Source organism: Impatiens glandulifera, chromosome 7, assembly GCF_907164915.1.
Source record: "Impatiens glandulifera chromosome 7, dImpGla2.1, whole genome shotgun sequence".
Classification (NCBI taxonomy): Eukaryota; Viridiplantae; Streptophyta; class Magnoliopsida; order Ericales; family Balsaminaceae; genus Impatiens; species Impatiens glandulifera.
Genome location: NC_061868.1, coordinates 17,093,941 through 17,116,577, shown reverse-complemented (window position 1 = coordinate 17,116,577; position 22,637 = coordinate 17,093,941). Strand labels below are relative to the sequence as shown.

At 31.7% G+C, this 22,637-nt stretch overlaps 1 protein-coding gene across 1 annotated transcript; it reads right to left on the bottom strand.

The window, feature by feature from the left end:
* Nucleotides 1-13,178: 13,178 nt before the first annotated feature.
* On the bottom strand, nucleotides 13,179-14,590 carry LOC124909589 (zinc finger protein CONSTANS-LIKE 12-like). The gene is made up of 6 exons (XM_047450255.1): nucleotides 14,569-14,590; nucleotides 14,175-14,392; nucleotides 13,682-14,043; nucleotides 13,537-13,601; nucleotides 13,432-13,489; nucleotides 13,179-13,236 (listed from the first exon to the last, which is right to left on the bottom strand). The coding sequence occupies exons 1-6, from the start codon at nucleotides 14,588-14,590 to the stop codon at nucleotides 13,179-13,181; spliced, it is 783 nt and encodes a 260-aa protein (XP_047306211.1).
* Nucleotides 14,591-22,637: the final 8,047 nt, after the last annotated feature.

The following is a 22,637-nucleotide window of genomic DNA, read 5'->3' as shown; positions in this document are numbered from 1 at the left end:
TTTCTTGGGAAAATGCTTTAATAACGGCTTATTTTCAAATAGTGTCTTTTGGACACATGACCTTTCAATTTCTATTTAAGGATGCCTTGCATGCCAAAACAACGTTTTCACGCCTTCTTTGAAATTTCTGAAAAACCCCAAAAAAAAATTCCCTTCTCTCTAAATAAACCTAAACTCTTCGTTGTCTCTTCTTAAAACTCAAATATTACATTCTCAATACATTGCAGGTAGATTTTGAATAACTAGTATGAATAACCGGAGATAGTTGAGATGTTCAAGTTGTTGGAGGCGTCTGGCCTCAGGAAGTTCCTCGGTGGTCCCTTCGTTCTTTATGAAAAGGAAGTCTGGGAGTTCTTTAGAACCGGGAAGATCGTTGGAGACTCTATTGAAGTGACGGTGACGAGAGTTATTATTTTATCTCTGAAGCCTCATTTGTCGAGTTCTTTGAACTTCCATCGGAAGGTCACTCGTTCGACTTGATGATTCCGGTCGAGATCCTCTCTAAGATGAAGATCATATTCTCGGATATCGGCGGTCCAAAAAACATCAATGGGAAGAAGAAACTTCTCAAATACCCCTTCTACCTTTTAAACGATATTGTGAAGAAATCGCTGCAAGGAAGAGCAGGTTCTTTTGACACTTATACTCAAGACCGATTTGATTATATGGTTGCTATAACCAAAGGGATACCAGTCAACTAGGGTTCTGCTTTATTTTCGACTCTATGTCAGATGGTTTCTCCACAGAGCAAGTAGAGTGTGGGCTTCTCAGTCCAACTCGGTTGGCTCTTGGAGCATCTACCGGTTCTAGTAGGCGAGGTGTTGCTGTTAACCTTTGCCGAATATTGACGATCGACATTGTGAAGAGCTTTCTTGCACGAATGAAGATGGTCAAGGAATCGAAGTCTAAGCCCTCAGTTCCACAAATGAGTGGTCAATCGATCACTCGGTCTAAACGTCCTACGACTTCCAGTCGCAAGACCCCTCCTAAGAAGGCTAGGCCTTCTGTTATGGAGTCTGTTGCCAGCTCCAATAGTTGCAAGAGGGCCCCTTCGGAGAAACTGAAGAAGTTGACTCCATGCCAAAAAGGGCAAGATTCGAGGGAAACACTATCGTCGCTATTCATCTGTCCTCGATCTCGTCGTCTCCATCAGCTAGCCCAATGAAGGAGAGGGCTGTAACAGCTACTATTGTTACTGATTAGACGGAAGCGTCTAAAGCGGTTCAGACGACCTACAAGGTTTTTCCTCTTCTGTCTTTGGCCTATGTTATGGCGAGTCAGCGCAAGTTGCTGTTGGAGTCGCTTGTCCGTGGTGGTGTTCAGCCGATGTCATCCAAGGTAAATCCATCTGTTCATCTAGTCGAAGTGCCATCTCTTGAAGTTCTCGTGGTGGAACAAGCTGATGGACCAACTGTTGAGCCAGGTTGTCGACCTATTGAGAATAATCAAGGGGAAGACACGCATGTCTTCCTCGATGAACTAGTAGTGGCTGATGTTATTGGTAATATTACACTGTTTTTCCTAAAATATAGCAGGAGGTTGTGCCCTCGTCTGTTGTTGCTATTATTGAGGAAACACACGTTCAGACGGATGCAGTTTCAACTAATGTCCCTATTGTTACTGTCCTTTTAAAGAATGATTTATCTAAGAACATTTCTCCATTCTCTCTACTTAAAGCTGCTCGAGGAGCTACAGGCATTTTTTTAAGAGAACCAGCACCTGCTCCTAAACCTATCGAAGTTGTAGTAAAAGGAAAAGGTGTGGAGAAAGACACTTCTGAGCACACATCCGAAGTCAATCTAATTTTTAACCTCGTCATGGAGGATGTTGAAGTAAAAATGGCCGAGCGGATTGAAGATTTTGACACTTGGAAGAGCCACAGACTCCACTCTCCATACGTCGAAATTATCGCCAACAAAAATATTCTAAATGAGTGGAATGAGCTAGTGTCAACGGAGAAGAAAATCCTCTCATTGGTAAAAAGGACAAGTGTCCACAAGGCTCTTAAGCGAAGAGAGCTCGTCGTGGAAAATGCGATGGGGCATGCTATCTATCCTCTACTATATCAAAGGAAAGCTAACTTCAACTCCTATGACAAGTCTTCTCAAACAGAGGTAAAGGTTCTTTACCGCCTCAACTTGCTAATGGAGTCCTACTACTCCATTACCAATCAATACATTCATGGCACCGAGTCGTCTTGATCGGATGTCTTTAGATTTAGACCATCGCGTGTAGAGTTCAATTGTCCAGACGCCGATGAGGATGTTGTATGCATTGATGATATTTTGTCTCATTAAGGCGAGCCTTGTCATGTTCTCAAAACTCAGCAGACGCCCCTCCTGTCTGATGCTCAACAAGAAACTCATATTACTAGGGAGGAAGAGGTTCTTTCTCTTATGTTTGAGTAGACGGCTATACCAACTCAAAAGGAGGCGTCCGAAGTCCCTCCAATGCCCGAACAGAGGTAGACGACGTCTGTTGAGGAGGCTACATCTCTTGTGTCTAATAAGACGACCTTACCCATTCAGAAACAGATGTCTGGCATTCCACCCTCGTTAGAACCAGTACAAACACCGTCTATTGAGGGGGAACTCTCAAAGCCGTTTGAACTAGAGCAGATTCTATTTGCTTAAGGGGAACGTGTCCATTCCCAAATAGCATCTAAAGTCAAAGCTACTAAGTCTTCATCTTCATTTGAAGAGAAGGATTCTGAAGAGAGAATGCCTGCTCCTCCAACCAGAACTCGTCTATCTCCTATGAGGACCGTCTGTTCCCTTCATGAACATACTCTTCGGTTTGAAAACATTATGTCAATGAGTTGTGCGCTGGAATACAAGGGACTCGAAGTGAGTCTAGGGCAATGATAAATGTTCCCCAAGAACCCGCCCAAGATAAAGAACTAGAGCACTTGATTCAGGTAAGTCTTCGTGCCAATCCCATTCGCTTTATTCCTGTTGGTTCACACATCGTCCCCTCTTCCTCCTCTTCTGAAGAAGAAGCCTCTCCTAGAGCTGCAATTTTCCGCAAAATCCTTTTGGATATGTTGGCTCTGATGCAGCAGAACCTTTAAGACATGTCCTCCCGCCTGCAAAATCTCGAGAAGAGTTCTAAAGAATTCTCTAAAGTTAATGCTGCCTTAGCTACTGCACAGAAGGCAACCGATAAAAACCTGTTGCAAAACACTTATGAAGTAAAGCTCCTCCACACTCAGTATATGAGGATGCATGCGAATATGCACAAGCAAAACTCGGATATTCATGACCAGACCAAGTCTCTTGCTCTTGAACTTCATAATGACGAGGTCTTCGATTGAGTCTATAACCCTCCAGTTGCTTGAAGTTGTTAAATCTATGAAGAATGCTGAAGTAGAATCTTTAGAAGATGCTGAGGCATTTTCTAGACGCTTCTAGGATGAGGAAGATAGGGTTGTTGAAGCCGCTAACACTACTGATGATATTAAAAAGGAGGAAGAAATTCATCTAGGAGTAGCAGTAATAAATCAAAGTGAATCTCGTATTCATGAAACCCGTTCTCGAATGAGACATACAAGAGGTGGTGTCCTGCCTATCCAAGGAGGTCGTGGAGGTCACGGAGATAGTCATGGAGGTGGTCAAGGAGATAATCGAAGCTTCATAGAACGTGTACTCGACGATAAAGATCCCGATCGATAAACACTCAATAACTAAAAGGGAAGAATCTTGAACTTTTCTTTTCTTAAACTTTTCTTCCTTTATCTTTTGAATTTTATGTATGATTATAAATAGATTGGTTGGTTTTTGAAATTATGTTTTTAACTCAATTTATCTCTTAGTTTTAACATCATCAAAAAGGGAGAAATTGTTGGATTAAATTAAATGAGGAAAAACATAAATTAATTAAGAGAAAAATAATTAATTAACTTAAGAAATAAGAACGACAAAATTTTAATTATGTGGTCTAACTCTTCTTAGACGCAATCTAAGGAAGAAACACAGTTAGACATCGTCTAAATTACTTTAGAAGTGGTCTAAGTAATGCACGAGCAGACGTCGTCTATCTTCATCAGATGTGGTCTGAAGAAGAGCGCAAGTAAACGTCGTTTAAATTACTTTAGATATGGTCTAAGTAATGCACGAGTAGACGTTGTCTAATTACTTTAGACGTGCTCTAAAAAATGCGCGAGCAGACGTCGTCTATCTTCATCAGATGTTGTCTGAAGAAGAGCGCAAGTAGACGTCGTCTAATTACTTTAGACGTGGTCCAAGTAATGTGTGACCAGACGTCATCTATCTTCATCAGATATGGTCTAAAGAAGAGTGTGAGTAGACGTCGTCTAATTACTATAGACGTGGTCTAAGTAATGTGCGAGCAGACAAAGTTTATCTTCATCAAACGTGGTCTAAAGAAGAGTACGAGTAGACGTGGTCATTTGAGTTATGCTCGTGTAAATTCCAGTCTAGGAAATCTCTTTCAATCTTAGGCATTTGAGTTAATATCTATATCATTTCCATTATTCCATATAAGGGTTAAAGATTTCTCTCAAACAACTAATGTTTCTTTGCATTTCTTATATGACAGAACCAGCCCAGTAGAGTGTATTATTCCATTCAATCAGTACATGGAGTCGGTGAAGAATACTTATTCAATTAGGATGAGGTTCAAAATGAGGTTTGAAGGTGAAGAAGCACCTGAGAAAAGGTGTGTGTATTATGGATGTTGTTTGTTGACCGGTAACATCTTTACACTCGGTTATTATGTAATATCCTCTTTTGCATATTTGTAGATACACCGGAACCATAGTTGGGAATGAGGATGCCGATCATAATCGATGGCCTAGGTCAAAATAGATATGACTTAAGGTATTGTTTAGTGTTAAGAGAACTCCAATCGCATAAAGTCTATCCATGCTAAAGATTCTTCTTCTGTTTGCTAAAGGTACGATGGGATGAAAGTTCTATTGTTCCCCGTTCATATAGAGTTTTACCCTGGAAAATAGAACCAGTTGTTCATCCCACAACACCAAACCCCCTTCCTGTACCCAGACAAAAAAAGACCTAGACCAAACATGTTACCTAATTCTTCTAATTCATCTGTATTGACCCGTGAAGGTATAAAGGAATATTATTGATCTTATTTCCTCATCTTCTAGGTTATTATTTTAGGTGAAGTAATCTTTCTTTCTATTATTATTTCCTTTGTTTTAGGTTTATGTAAAGTGATAGTAGTTGACCCGTTTCTATATAAACATAAAGCTGAAGAAGGAGTTCATTAAAAATGTATCAGCTGGAGGTTTAGTTATCAATGGTGTTGGTCTTCATTTTTAAGCTGAAACCTTAAGCTGTGCTATTTTATGTTTTTAAAATTTCATTATAAGCAACTTTTTAAATGTTTAATACTTCACTGATGCAATGGTAATAAATATTAATATTAAGCATAATTAGACACCACTAGTCAACTAGATAAGATAAATCATTAATTTTTTTTAATTTTTTTATATAAAAAGGGGTCAAAACGATTGTATTAATAACCAATCGTCATAACCTTACTCAGTAGCCCGATTGGTTGAACAACCAATCGCCGTAACCTTACTAAGTACCCTGATTGGTTGAGCAATCGTTATAGGGGAAGTAGTGTTTGATCATTTACCAATCATTGTTTCCAATTAAGGCAACAACGAGAAGATTTTTGCCTATTGAAGGCGATTGGTATATGACCAATCTCTATAAGCCTATAATAATCGCTTTGGAAGTTAATAGTGATTGGTTTACCAATCGCTAAAAGGTCTTTTTTTTTTACTAGTTTAATTGCAACATTTGAGTTCTTTCTGATAAAAAGTCTTCAACTACTCCAACTAATACTTATACATTGAACTTGAAGGTAGTGGAACTGGTTTATACCCATATGTCGCTTCAAATGGCATCATTTTAATGGATATGTCAAACTCATAAATCCTTGTACCCATATTTCTTTCAATAACTATTTCCAAAATAGACTATATAGCAAATCTATCTGTTACTATAATATCTAGCAGCCCATATAATTTATATATTGTAACCATAAACATAATGGGCACTTGATAAGTTGAATAAGGTTAATAAACTCTTTAATCTAAAATTATTCCGTGATATGTATTGTTTAATGCAATCATAGTTGCAGTTACCTTCAATTGAAAATTTTAATATACTGCATAAACACTTTTTTACTCCAAAACCGTTTTTCCAATCATCTAACACTTAAGCAAAAAAACATTCCCCCAAATCCTTCTCTCTCTCCCTAACTCAAACCCCCTGTCGCAAACCCTACCCGTCTCCCTCTACACCAAATCCTACCTGACTCACCTCCCTTTACCACCATTCTCTAATGATCACTGATCGTTAATGGCCGCCCACACCCTAAACGAACCCTAGCTGCAACCCCGCTGAACCCTTGCCACAAACTCTTCGAACCCTAACCTCAAACCTTCTCTCTCTACCCAACTCGAACGCTCCCTCAACTAGAAATTATCCCCAACTCAAACGCTCCCTCAACCTCAAATTCTACCTGACTCATGCATCCCTCAACCCCGCTTGCCGACATAGTCGAAACCTAGCCACAACGTAGTTGCATCCTAGCCGCGCCGTTTCTTCCTCACCTGAACCTTATCGTAAATCGATTCTTCTTCTTAGAGGTATAATATATTTTAGGATTATTCAAAAACATCTTTATCAACTTATGGTCATCAATATTTTTACTTTCGGATTTTCTTCATTCACTCTCATGTTTTTTGTCTTATTTACATTAGTGCCCATATTCATAATAAGCATCTTCTTACATTCTACTATCGGTCTTCTTAAATGATGATGTAAAATCCTCTTACATAAGCTAGTTTAACATTTCGTAAAATCATCTCTTTCGTAAATTTCTATCCACTCTAGCAATATCGACCATAAGTTATCCTTAAGTAGTTGCAACTGCTCTAACTGATATTTACACATTGTACTCGAAGGTAGTGGAACTAGTTTATACCCATATGTCGCTTCAAATGGCATCATTTTAATGGATATGCCAAACTCATCAATTCTTGTACCCCTATTGCTTTCAATAATTGTTTCCAAAATAGACTACATAACAACACTATCTATTACTATAATATCTGGCAACCCATGTAATTTATATACTGTAACCATAAACATAATCGACACATGATAAGTCGAATAAGGTCAATAAAGTTGTTAATATATATAATTAAGGTACATTCCAGATAATAATTAACTTGTTTTCAATATCTGTTTTAGCGTGCTAGTTTTCAATATCTATTTTAGCATGTTGTTTTTGTAATGTAGTAATTGTAGCTAATTTTTTATGCTAATGTATGTTTAGAGTTATAGCTAATTTTTGCACAGTTATATGAGGGAATGTAATATGATTTAATTTTATATGATCTACATTGAATTCTAATTAGTTTTATATTTGATATTAGTTGAACATAGTATCTTGACATTTAAGTAGACAATCTTAAAGAAAGCGGGATCTAAGTGAATTTGAATGTACAGAATTAGACCACGTATGATTTGGTTGATAGATTTATAATTTGGTCAAGTGAGTTATTTATGTCATTACATAGTTTGTTACTGGTTTTAGGATGTGCATGACTATGAAATTGCCGATAGACGAACAAAAATGATAAAGAGGTTCCAAAGAAGAAAGCTTCATCTTCTAAACGTACCAAAATGGTAATATCCCCAAAAGAAAAAACAACCCTCTTTAAGACGAACAGTTCCAAAACAACCATCCCCAACTACACCCAAAAAATCGTCTCCTAAAAAAAAGTACCCCCAAACAAACACTAGTACCTTCAAAACAAGCAACACTTACTTCATCTCCTAAACCCAAAAACCAAAATTCAACCAAAATAAGAAGTCAATTCCATCCAAACCGCCTTCAACTTTAGTTCAGCCAAGTCTTCAACTTATCCCTTTTGAAGGTTTAAAAACTCAACCTAACACAACAGATATTATCGTCAATCGTACCCTTATCCTCGAAAATACATACCCAACTTAGTCTCCCTCAAATATTGAAATGGAAGATGGGGATGAAGAAGATTCAAGGGTGGATGTAGACCTAGACGATCTTTCCAAATCGTCAAAGACCTACATAGAAATTGTTGGAGAGAAGTAAGTTTATTCATTTAAGTTATGTGTAAATTCTAATTTAGAAATATTAAATGACTTCATTTTTAACCCTTGTATATTTTTTCAGCTTCTATCCAAATATTTTGAAAGACATACATAGGATAATCACGGGTTATTGGAGGGGGGCATACTTGAATTAGAATCAAGTTTCCGAAGACATTAAGAACATTTGTTGGGAACAATTCATAATATATTTAGTTGTATTACTCTAATTGATTTTTATTATCAATTCATTGTTATAAGTCTTTACCAAATTTATATAATTGGTTGTAGGAGACATATGAGTGAGATCCCATTAAGGAGGGGGTGTGAATAAACTTTTCAAGAAGAAGGGTAGTGTCAAAATAAGAAACTGTGTGACTAGAACAAAAGCCTCTTTGAAAAAACCCTCACACTTTACCCTAGAAAATTGGAACAAAATGAAAATCAAATTTTATGAGCCAAACTATTATGAGAAGTGCACCAAGGCCAAAGGAAATCGAAAGAAAATGGTGGTGCTACATATTGTGGGGGTTCAATCTCGGTTATAGAACATCAACGAAGATTGGTAATTAAGTAATATATTTATTTGAGTTGTATTTAATTGATTGAATTTTATATTACTAACACCTAAATTTATAATTTATAATAGACAAAAGAACTTGGAAGAAATCATTCCCTTCTTGAAACATTTTAGAAGACACATAAAAAGAAGGATGGTACATGGAGTGAAAACAGGGAAGCAGAAGTTGTGGTAATATTAATGTTTTATGTTCATTAAAAGGTTGAGCTTTATTTTTTATACACAACTAGCTATATTTATTTTATGCATAATTCTTGTACTCAACTCCATCAAACTCAGGAATCTTTGGATACCAATGAACATAAATCTGAAATGGAGTTATGGATAGAGGCAGCATGAAATTCCAAGAGAGGGCGTGTCTCAGAAATAGGCTACATGGGCAAAAAATAGGTATTCGAAAATGGGCAATCCAACAAACAACTTTCTTTGGAGATAAAAACACTTAAAGAAACCGTAAGTGATTTCCAAATTCTAAATTCTGAGAAGGACAAAGAGAATGCACCTAAAAAAAATTTTTGATAGATGTCAGGTAGAGTATGTAGAACAAGAGAGAATTAAAATATTGGAGTTCAACCAAATTGAACTAGTTCAGGACCAAGTTGTTCTTTAAACTCAAGTGCAGTTCTTAAATGAAAAGTTTGACACTATCCTTGAATTATGAACAAAGTCAGGGAAACAAATGATCCCAAACATTCCTACTCAGGACAATTGATGAAGAAGGTTAGTGATTCAATCTTTAATTTGGTAATATGTTTCGTATTCAAATGAAATTCATATGTTATTATCATAATGCTATTAATGTTAGATATAATAATAAAGATTTAAGTATGTTAAATTATATGTTTGAATAATTAATATGTATATTTAAATAGGTTGAATTATAGGTAGTGTTCTAAACGGCGGTAGGCGGTGGCAGAGCGGTAAGTGACTGCCTACTGCCTCGGGTGCCTAGGCGGTGCCTAAGCGGTGCCTAGGCGGTTGAATATAAATATAATAAAGATGTTCTATAATTATCATTTTACTAAAAAGTCAAATTAATATTCTCTAATATAGTAACATTTAACAAAAATAAGTATGTAGACGAGCTGAAGAAGAGATAGATGATTAGATGATCTAAGAAGATGTAGATGATCAAGGAGGTGAGGTGAATGAGATAAGAAACAGAAAAGAAGAAGATAAATGAATTGGAATGTAAAGAGTCATTTCAAAATTTAAATAAATAGTAGGTGATAAAGAGTTTTGTTTTATTAAATATATATATATATATATACATATATTAATATTAGTAATTAATTAATTAAAAATAATAAATAATTAAATAATCTGACAGCCTCATGTATAGGCGGAGCGGTGTTGGACCGCCTACCGCCTAGGCGCCGCCTAGGCGGCCGCCTCGACCGCCTCATTTAATAGGTTTGTGTTTTATGAAATTTATTTAGTAAGTTTTCAAAAGATTTAGTTTTATGTTCAATATATGAGTTTTTAATGTTCTCAGGTGATTTAGTTTCATATTTATTGTTATTTAATTAATAGGTTAGTGTTTTGTGAAATTATTTAGTAAGTTTCAAGTGATTTAGTTTTATGTTCAATATATGAGTTCTTTAATATTGTCAAGTGATTTAGTTTCATGTTTAATGTTGTCTAATTAATAGGTTAGTGTTTTATGAAATTTATTTAGTAAGTTTCAAGTAATTTAATTTTATGTTCAATATATGAGTTCTTTTAATGTTGTCAAGTGATTTAAATTCATATTTATATTTTCAAGTAATTTATATATGAGTTGTATAATATTGTCAAATGCTATCGTAGAATGCACAATGATGGGTGGGATGGGTCTTGGGCTTCAAAGCTGTAAGAAAATTAAAATTGTATATTATTCAATACATATACTATATAGTACATCTTATTGCTCATTTTGTTGAATTTATATAGGTTTACAGAAATAGAGATGGATTGAAGTAAATATCAATGGATGGAGTGTTGGAGCTATTTGGAAATGTCATTTTGTGTAAAATTTGGGATGTTTTTGTTCATATTTTTGGAACAAAAGTACTTGATGAATTTAATTTGCAAATGTGTTTTGCAAATTTGTAATGAATGATGTAAGTTTACCAGGAATTGATCATTTGCTTTTGGTTATTATTTATATACATGAATCATTTTAATTTAAATTCAATTAAATTAAAATATTAGTTTTTGATATAATGCGATGAAGGTTGCAAAAAATTATGCAAATTTAATGTAAAATTTAAAAATATATTATATAGAATAAAGCAAATCGTGCATTTCAAATAATGCAAATGAAGTTGTATAAGTTATTGTTAATATTAATGCAAAGTTGTGAATAAAGTTATTCCAAGAATAGTTGTAGTATTATCAATAATATAATGTTAACTGTGTAATGTGAAAAAAGTTGCAAATCAATTACATAAGTATAATACAAATGATAATGTTATTATATACGAAAATATAAATTGGATAATATAAATAGAATTTGAAATGAAATAATACAAATCGAATTGCAGACATATTTATATATATACATATTTATATATATATATATATATATATATATATATATATATATATTTCGAAGATTATTGTAGTACAAAATTTAATATGTTATTGTAAAAAGTATTGTGTTACATAATTTTATAATTTAATGCAGTTTTTGTTGAATGTATGTTTCATATAAATAGTATAGGTATTACAGTTTTTGTTGAATATACTTTCATAGAAAAATATAAAATATATTTCTTAAGTTTCATTTATTTGCTAAATTGACTATTTTGAAACCTAATGCAGTTCATGATTTGATACAATATTATAGGTAATTTCTATTGCAAATTAATAAAACTTTTAACGATTATATATTAACTATGGTTAGTTATAGTTTTAGAAAAATTGAATTTTCTGCATTACTTCTGGATTTAGTGAAAATCTTATTGGAACAGTTTGTGTAAACACTAATGCAAATTTGCAATCAGGTATTTGCAATGTTTATTGATACTTGCAAACAGGGGCGGAGCCAGAATGAAAAATTACCTGGGGCTGACTCCAACTTGCATCTCAGATTTAACTTTCTATGTTCCGCTTTTTTTTCAATAAAATTTCCACGATTATTAGAAGATGAAAACTCGTCATGCCCTCTCAATGCACAAGTTTACAAAGTGAGCCACCGAGTGATTTTAATAGTTGTTGTAAATCGTAATCTGTTATTTTGTTTTTCATCTAAACTATGTATTTAGTATTTTTTTAATATGACAAGGATATTCATTAGATTATCAAGATATTCAACTGCCCTATTATGTGGTGAAATATTATATCCTATATGCATAACAAAAGAGCATTTATCCTCATCATTAACTCGCTTTCAATATTTGAATCCATCTAATGTAAATGTAGGTTTTTGGGGTTGCTTATGTTAAAACAAGAAACATGGGAAACAAAAAGCAGCATCTTTCAAATGAGAGTATTCTAACCAAGTAAATTTCTTAAACCAATGACTTTGGAACCGTCGATTTTAATTTCCAAATTTGGTCGGCGGGTACTCATCCTTAATAGGTTGATATGACTCCATCTTGATATAAACTCGTCTAATTTCATCCTTTTGATTAAAATGATATTTCCATATCGGAATACGTAATGTTGGATCAAGTTTAAGAGAACTTACATCAACATTAATTCTAGGAGATTTATTAAGTTCTTGAGTAGGATATCAAATTCTTTATTTTAACTTGTTTATTAATATTAATTTATATTTTCTTATAAATTTTTGAAATAGTTTAAAATTAAGAAATATAAAACACTATTATTATTTTAATTTTTATATTTTACTCTTATAAATAATTTGTATTATTAATTATATTGAAATAAATAAAAAATAATGTATAATTATTATATAAATATAATTTTAAAATAAATAATATTATTATATGATTTACAAAATTTTATATAAATAAATCTTATTTATATATTCATTAAAATTTATGTATTATTATAAAATATAATAAGTTAAAGGTGAGGCCAGGAATTGATCCTCTGACCTCATATTGACTTTTCAATAACATAGCCAACTAGGCTAGGACTCATATGTCAAAAACATATATAAAAAATTTTCTTTTAGGATTTTAATTTAGGTGGGGCTGGAGCCCACGGTGACTCCGCCCCTGCTTGCAAATCTAGTTGCGAAGTTCCGAACTAATAATAAGACAATTGCTACAGTCAGTTTTTAATGCAAATATGATTATTGTGCACTTGTTGCAAATCATCAAATCATCAGTTAATTTAGTGTTAGTTGTTAAATAATTAATTATTAAACATGTGAACAAGAAGAAAATTAATCTAATGAGATGTCAATTAAAAAAGACTATATATATTGGTTAGCTACATAAAAACCTTCATCAAAATATATACATACACATTATAATATGTTCCTGAAGGATTTTTTTCTAAGGATTTTTTTTTTACATTTGAAAAATGAGTTCATGTGCTCTAACACGTTTCAGCAACGAGTCTTCACACCTGAAAAAGAGAGCCAAAAACTAATTATCTACATAGGATTATAATTCTGTACTTAATACAAAAATAACCAAATATAAATCAAATTGAATCTAATTCAATCACTCTTGGATAGTAATACTATTCTACAATTTAATAATTTTTACTTGCAATATATTACTATAGTGATAAAGATGTTATATATTACCTTATTCATACAGTCCTCTTATGTGAGAACCAAAAAGGATGGTTCCTTTCTCAGGACTCAATTGTTTTCCTGAACATGACAACCAAATTGTTCTTCGACAGCTTTGACAAACCTACCTTTCTCACGCTTTCGATTGTCGGCTCTAGATTTTCGAGAAGCATATCTTATTTTTTTGGCAAAGCTACAGAACACAAAAAATGTTAGAAAGTTATTTTGAAGTTTAATCTTTGATATTTGTTTTATAGGTGAGAGGCAACGTACTCTCGTAATTTCTTTTTTTCCTTGAATCTTAATAGAAGTTTAGGCCTTATAGTTGGAGTTGTTATACCAAAATTGAACCTCCATGTTGATTCATGAGTCATATATGTATTTCTACTTTCTATTTCCTCACTTTTCAAAAAAATTGTATCTCTATTACCATCCTGAGTGATGTTGGATAGCTGGTTAAGAGAAATATTTTGATGAATTATGGGTCCAGTTGGAAATCTCAAATCCATATTTGTATCACTAGAATAAGGAACTGTGTATTTTTGAAGTGCATCCACAAGATGTGTCAAGTCATTTCCAGACGCTATTTCAGAAGGATCGAAATCTGTATTGTCGTGTTGTCTACATGTTGGAACCTAAATAAATCCCGGAAAATCAATAAAACATTAATAAGGGCAAGTTCCAATTGAATTGTATATTTTTTTAAATGAATTTTCACAACAAATGAAAAAGACTCAACATAAGGATTCAGGTAAACATTCATTACCTTTTCAATATAAATGTTAGATTCAGTATCAAAAATGTCTTTCTTCACAGTATAATCCACTCCATTACCAAAAGGGCATAGAGATTGACCTCGCGAAGAACCAATAATCTCATCGTTATTCACTAAGTTGATTGCACTATCATCTATCCTAAAGTCAGCAAAGAGATGATCATCATTATTCTGAATGTTATTGTTGTTGTAAGTTGAATAATTCCACACTTCACAAAAAAAAAAAACAGAAAATTAAGATGCAAATTTATTAGATCAAAATCTAAGATAATTGAAAGCTACCAATTAAAGTGATTTTATTCATATCTTTTGTAAACACTTTTCTAATCTAGTTTTTCTTGACGAAAAAACTATTTTAAAGAAAGTTAAATTACCTTAAACTTACTTGATTCTTCCTTAAAATACATGCTTTGGAGAAATTTTGGAGTCACAAAAGTGATTGACACGACCCAAAATACAAATTTTATGCAATAATGCAATCTTCTCAATCCAGTCTCCACAATATATGGGTAAGCCGAAGCGATCAAGTTTTCTCTTCTCATTGAAACTAATTCGTCCTGCTCAAACATGCCGAAATTCACAACAAAATCCTAATGAAACATGTATTGAAAAAATTAACAAGAAATTAGACGAAAACGTAATAAATATTCATTTAAAAAAGTAACAAGATTTTGGATATATTTTTGTTAAAATTAACCCTAAACCTAATAAAATAGATGAATTCAAGCATAAAAATAAGTGAGAAGGAGATCTTACTGAAAATAACAATTGAGTGTGACTATCTGAATTAATGGGAGTGTTTATTTCCTCATCAAATAGTGTGATAATCAAAAGTATCTCACTTTTCAAATAAATGTATATGTATACGTTTCTTTCAAAAGAGGAAAGAGCTATTGAAAAGTGTATGAATGATCTTTCGAACATGGCCTATAAGGTATATTTATAGTATGCCGGCCCATGCATTTAAAATTTAAAACAGTAAAAATGCGGAGTAAAAAGGGTAATTGAGCTGGTATTTGGGACTGAGAAAATGACCAATTCTTAATTATTCTCCAAATAAGTAAATTTCAATTAAGCAATAAACTATTATTAGTCACGATGGATTTACTTTGTTTAATATTAACTTTAACTTTTATATATTTTTCTCACTTTCTACATTATTACCTTTTACTAAGATTTTTTAACGTAGTTTAATACAAATAAATTACTATTTCATTATAAACATTATTGATTAAAAATTTATATGGAAACACCTATTACCTAGTCTTATTTGGAAATATCTAGATCTTGTTTGAACCAATTTTTAAAAAAAAAAAATATTTATTGAAAAACTTTATTGTTTTCAAATATTTGATTCAAATATTGATTAGATAAAATAATGTTATTATTTATAAACATAATTTCAAATGAATATACAAAATAATATAACATTGCATCCCATAAACGTCTATGAACACGTCTTCCTATAGGTATAATTAATTTCATATATTATTCTCATTCATTGAACTAGATGAGAATTAATTCTAAAAAAACAATAGTCTTATCTCTTATAAAAGTGAATCTAATTTCAGTTCCTTTGTTTATGTATGAGCTATTTCTTAATTATCTTTATATGATCTTACAAGATTCTAGAGCTTCTTTTATATTAATTAAGGTTTTTTTTAATAAAGCAAAAAATTATTATATAAAAATATCTTAATATTTTAATCATTATAATATACTATAATTAAATGTATCTTCATATGAAACTTATTTAAATATAAATAATTTTTAAACTATAAAAATGTAAATATTGGACTAATACAAGGATAAAGGTCAACATCCCAAAAATCATACTCATAATCATTATCCCGTGGAAAGAGGTTTATTTTTTTTAATATATTATAATTGAGTATATTAATAGATAAAAATAAAATAATAAATAATGAGGAGAACAAAAACGAGATATTTGTTAAATATAAAATGTCATATTAAGAACTATTCAATTAAAGGTAAACATCATATATTAAATATAATAATAGTTAAAATTAAAATAAATAATAAGGATAAGGAAAGAATAAATTATTTTGATTAAAAAAAGTTAAATATTATACTTATATTACAATATACACATTCAATTCTAAAATATCTACTACATAAAATATCTAATGATCGAGAAAAAGTAAACATTAAGTTCTAAAATATCTGGGAAATTTGACGAAATGACCTAACAATGACCTAATAAGTCACTTATTTGCATTCGTGGTCATCCGATAATTTTAATTGATCTGGTGATCATTTTTTTTGGACGAAAATACCCTTATCGCGTTACGTGGAGTGAAAAGTTCTTTATATAAATACTCAAATTTTTTCATTTTCGATATTTTTCATTCTCTCTACTCCTCTCTTTTAGACGACGACGGCGACGGTGGCAGCGGCGGAATCCTAAACGAACACATCATACAGATCGATACCAAAAATTCCATTCTAATATCATGTGTTTATCATACGGATCGATTTATGTTCTTATTTCAATTATCAAACCATAAACCTGTTTTTATTGTTCATATTGATTCATATTTTGTTCATTTTATTGTTCATATTGGTTTTAATATTGGTTGTTCATATTGTCGATGATGATATTTGTAGATAATTTTGTTTTTTTGATTCTAAGGTGAATGTTTTTTATTTCATTTCCTTGTATGCTCAGATTCGATTCTTTTTCGTGAAGGTCTTCCCGTTACGCGAAGGCCTTCTCGTTACGCAAAAGCCTTCCCGTTACGCGAAGGCCTTCCCATTATGCGAAGGGTCTTCCCTTAAGTTTAGAAAATTGGGTTGGATGTTCCTGAGTTCTGATGCCAGTGACTGCGTATTTGTATTTCTTAACAACTTGGAATTTGTTGCACATTCAACTACCCAGAATTAGACATGATTTTTTTTGGAGGTACACAAAATTGAGCTGTGGAAGCAGCAATGCTGGGATATTGTTGGGGATTCAGCTGGAGATTCTAGTCTATTGGTTACTGCTCTTACAAAGGTTATGCTTAAGTAACACCACTAGGTGTTTCTCTATAATTAGATTTTTTGTATTGATATTATTTGCTAATAATTTTAACAAACTTTATGGATCATACAGATTATTGTTTCACTTGATATAACGTTGTGCATATATGGAATGTCCAACCGTCCAAAAGTTAGAAATTATTGCACAACATGTTCCAGCAATATTGAGAATAGTTCATTTTTATCATGTTCCATATGCAAGCAATAGTAAGGCTTAGAGCCAAACTTTGTTTTAAGTAGCTTTGGTCATCTATGCAACTTTTCTTGAAGAATTCATCAAGATAATAAAATTTTGTAGCATTTTAATGTAAATGTTATATATGAAATATAGTAATTTTTCTTTTGGGATCTGCTTACTTATTTTGGGATGTTCACCTTGCTACTTTTGTTGCCTTAAGTTATCTCATGGTCTTAATTATCATGAACATCTACCATTTAGAGTGCCTAGGACGAATTAATGATGTTAAAAATAGTGAAACATCCTTTATATGCACCCATTGCCCATTGATAATGATTGGAAAATTTTGGGTTGTTGTAAATAAACATATGGTGAGCATTTCACAAAAAAAAAAAACATTTTGTTCCAATTTTTTTTGGCTTTGTCGTGTTAATTGCTATTTACATTTTTCAGAATCCACCGAAAAGTTAGCTACTGTAATCAAGGTACTACTACATCCTCTTTTGTCTAATTAAAAGGGTTTAGGGTTTGCCAAGGTTTTTGGTGTTAATGTGACTGTTATTAGTACTTCGATTAGCAAGAAGAATGAGGCGATTGAGAGGCTCAGTGCTGATTCGTTCTTGATTAGTAGTGATCCTGATCAGATGGAGAGTCATGGAAAGATTTTCATTGATTTAAGGATGATGGAGAATTAGTTAATAAATGTGTATGTTGATGTGTTCTTATTATATATATTGTTTATGTATGTTTTTATTATTTGTGTTGTTGGTAGTTTGAATTTGTTCAACTTTTGGGTAGGGCAATGCAACTTACTGTGTAGTATTTAATTAAAACATGTATTATAATAATATCTCAACTTATAATATCCCAAAGTTGTTCATATTTTGATAAGGTATACTAATGATAAAGTATACTACCAATACAATAACACATTTTTGTCTAACAATTGAAATTAATCAAATAGAAGAACATATAGTTGTATATATAAATCTGCAACTTTTATGTGTAATGATGGATCTGATCACAAATACATAGTTAGATTTATATATACACCATGTCAACAAGGCATAATAATCATTCATGGTTTCCACATGACAAACTAGTACTAAAAAATGAAAACAAACTCAAGAACCACAACTTTCTTTTTTTTATCAAATCACCACAACTTAAAAAACATTGGAGCAAACAAAATAAACAAGCTCTTTCCTGCTGCAATGAGCAACAAACAGAAAAGTCCGGAAGGATGATATATCTGAAATGATATGAACAGTTGTTTTTGCTAATGGTCAAGGTCCTGATGAAGATAAAAAGGTTGCAAAAATCACATCTCTAGATCTTGTTGAGTTTCTCTGCCTTCATTGATATTCCTATTTAATTAGATTTTCATTCTAAAAAAATTTAAAGATTTCAAATGCATGCCTATGTTGAGTAACACAATTAAGATCTTGGTCATATTTCAACCATTTCTTCCAAAAAGATAAATTATCACTCATATTACAACCAAATTAACATGTAATAGAGTTATACAAATTTATTAAGATCCCAAAGAAACACAAAATAGTATACAAAATAGGTAATACAAGTGAATCAAAATAGACAGACACAAACTTTGCCAAGACAAGGAATAATGCTAAAAGTACTCATTTTCTGTATAAATAATATAACAATAATAAGCAACTAGAAAAACTAGGTTCCTAAAACAAAGACACCAAGCCAGTCAAAACACACCATAAAATTCACAAAGACAAAAGGTATTGAAGATAAAAACAAGTTAAAGGTTTCCCATAACGATAATTTTTCAAAAACATTCTTCTTTTTTAAATTATTCTTTAGAAGATTAGGTGTTTTCTATAACCAATTAACTACTAGACAAGATTACCTCTTCTTCTTTCCAACTTTCTCAAATTTGGAAGGTGCTGCACTTGAGGTTGATATTGATGGCTCCTGTTTCTTAGTCCTCTATGGGTGTCTACGCACCAAATCTGCCACATGGATCATCATCTCTTTTTCTGAAAGTTATCGTCAATAAATCTTATCATTAATCAGACATTGAATTACAAAATCACTTTTACATCTACACAGATAATAATATCAACTATCGTCATAAGCGAGTTATTAGCTAGTGTGAATGATAGGCCACAACAATTTTTTTGTTTTCCTAAATGGTTAAATAGGCCCCATTTGGCTTATAGATCCGTTTCATAGAGAAATGTTTGAAAACTAAAATTAGTCAAAGATGGATTCATAAAATTAGATTCATATTTAAACAATAAGTGTTTTTAAATGGGCCTTAACTTAATAATATATAAACTGCATCAACTTTGGAAATAAGTTCAATTTTGTTAAATAAGAAAAAAGAAACATAAAGGTGACAAAGGCAGTAAAATCAAGGCAAATCAAAGAGAAAAAAATGGGCATATTTGTAAACTATGTATGTTATTGAATGTTAAAATCGATAAACCGACTGATCTTATAATTGATCAAACCGAACCAATGTTCACCTGCCAACCAACTGTTTAAGCTTTTGGAAAACCGACACAAACGGTTTCCAATTGTAAGTTTGGCGTGAAATGAGATTGTGATTGAGACAAAATAAGAGTTTTCAAATAGGCTAATATTAGGAGAAGAACGTGTCAATTTATTTTATTTTTTTGACTAAATGTCACCACAACTTTAGACAACGAATGTTCTCTTCAATTGTTACTGCAAACAATAAATAATAATTTGTTTTCTTCAATTGATAAAAACATGAGCAACATTTCACTACACAAGTCATTCCTAATTTATAGTTTAAATCTCCAAGTTAGCAAGAATGCGACCAGCTTCTAGTGACCTCAATCCATAAAAGCATTCTTAGGATGCAGTCAACATCAAAAAACTCATAAATCAAATGGCAGTGTGAAGCGATGGAGAGATGACTAAATTAATTAATTTAATGTTCTAGGTTTCAAATAATGCTATAATTTTAACTAAAGTAGCTTCTAAATAGAAAATATGAATGAATGGATTGATAAATAATACTATTTGAAGTGAAAAGGGAAGTCCTTCGTGTAACGTGAAGTCCTTTGCGTAACGGAAAGTCCTTCGCGTAACGCAAAGGGAAGTCCCATTGGGAAACATAAATGAATCAGAGCATCATGGTGGTGTAAATAAACAACAAATGTACCAATTGCCACATTGCTCGTGCTCATTGGTGTTGCCGCCGTCGAATATCGTCGTCGCCGTTTAGGGTTAGAGAGAAGGAGGAGAAGATCGGGAAGAGAGAGAAGGAGAAAAAGAGAAATGAAAAAAATATGCCGAAGTTATCTTAAATAGTAAGGGTATTCTAGACTTTTCACATTTTTTCACTTCGCGTCGATAAGGGTCCTTTCTTCGAAAAAAATAAAGTGGTCACCAGAGCAATAAAAATTATAGGGTGACCACGGATGCAAATAAGTGACTTATTAAGGTCATTTCGTCAAATCTATATATATATAATGATGCTTAATTTTTAAAGTGTCCGGATTGTCGGGTCGAGAGTTGTGGTTAATTTGGATATTTATGTGAGAGTAAATGGATACTTGGGTCGGATTGTGGGTTGACCCGCCCATAAATTTAAAACGGTTAAAAATAAATTTAAAAATGATATTTGTAGGTTTCGAACTTGCAACCTAACAAAACAAGTACAACTCTTTAACCAACTAAGCTATCAACACTTTATATTTAAGATTCAACACCAAATTTGATGAACGCGAGACATTTTAACTATAAAAGTTCAAATTTTTAACTAAGTAATCTATATATATATATATATAATAATGCTTAATTTTAAAGTGTCTGGATTGCCAGGTCGAGAGCTATGGTTAATTTGGATATTTATGTGAGAGTAAATGGATATTTGGGTCGGATTGTGGGTTGACCCACCCATAAACTTAAAATGGTTAAAAATAAATTTAAAAATGCTATTTGTAGGTTTCGAACTTGCAACCTAACAAAACAAGTACAACTTTTAACCAAGTGTGATTGAGATGTAGTTTGCTGAGGGATAATAGACCAGTATCATTTGAAAGTGTTAAAGAAATATGAATCAAATATTTGATTGACCAAAGTGTGAGGTCACAATGCTAATTATTAAAAAATATGAATTAAATATTTGATTGACAAAGTGAAAGTGTAAAGTCACGAGATGAGAGATTAATTCGGAAAAAATATGTGATGAAACATGTGAGAAAATAAGTTGTTTTATCGAAGTGAATAAAATGTGGAATGAGAGCGTTATATTTTTTATTTTAATAATTTTAAACATTAAATAAATATTATTATAATTTATTTAATTTATTTTGTTTTTATCTTTATCCGTGTGCATCGCACGGAAATTTTCTTAGTTTATCTAATGAGCTATATATATATATATATGTGGTTATAATGCATTTACATATTAAAAATATAAATAAAATATTATTTATGTATAAATATTTTATAGAGAAATAATAGTATTCAAATATAATTATTTTAAATTGATTTTGTTTTATAAAAATTAATTTTAATTAAATTTATTGTTAATATATATTTTTAAATTTATCAAATATCTAAAATTATAAAAATATATTTATATGAGTTTTAAATTTAATTTAATTTATATGAAAAACATTTAAAGAAAATATCAAATATTTGGAGAATCACAAAAATTGACAACATCATTTAGTTACGAAGAAAAGTAGTTTCGACAAAATGTTTTCCTACATTGAGTTTTGGATAAAATTATCAATAAAATTATATAAAGTTCTACTTGTTATAACTTGGATACCCAAATCTGATATTCTAGAAATGATATGTAAAACGCAAAAAAATATGAATACAAGAAAATACATATTTTTAGTGGTTTACTCAAAAGAGTTACGTCTACTTCTAGGTGACACCTAATTTCATTATGAAGAAAAGAATGAATACATAGTTTTTTTTGCCTCACACTTTATCTCTTTAGAATTTTGTTTTACCAATAACATATTTATATGGTAAATATTCAGATAATAAAACCTGAATAACTCTTGGTTAGGCCCAAACCCAAACACAAACTCAATAAACTTTAATTAACTTATGTAAACTTTATTATAAGTGTAGGCGTCATCACTCAACAATCTCCCACTTTGAGATTAATTTCATCTTCTCTCAATTGGTAGTGGCTCTTTATTTAGTGTTTTAACAAAGAAGACCAATTGAAGTTGCTCTAATTTAAGACCAATTGAAGTTGCCCA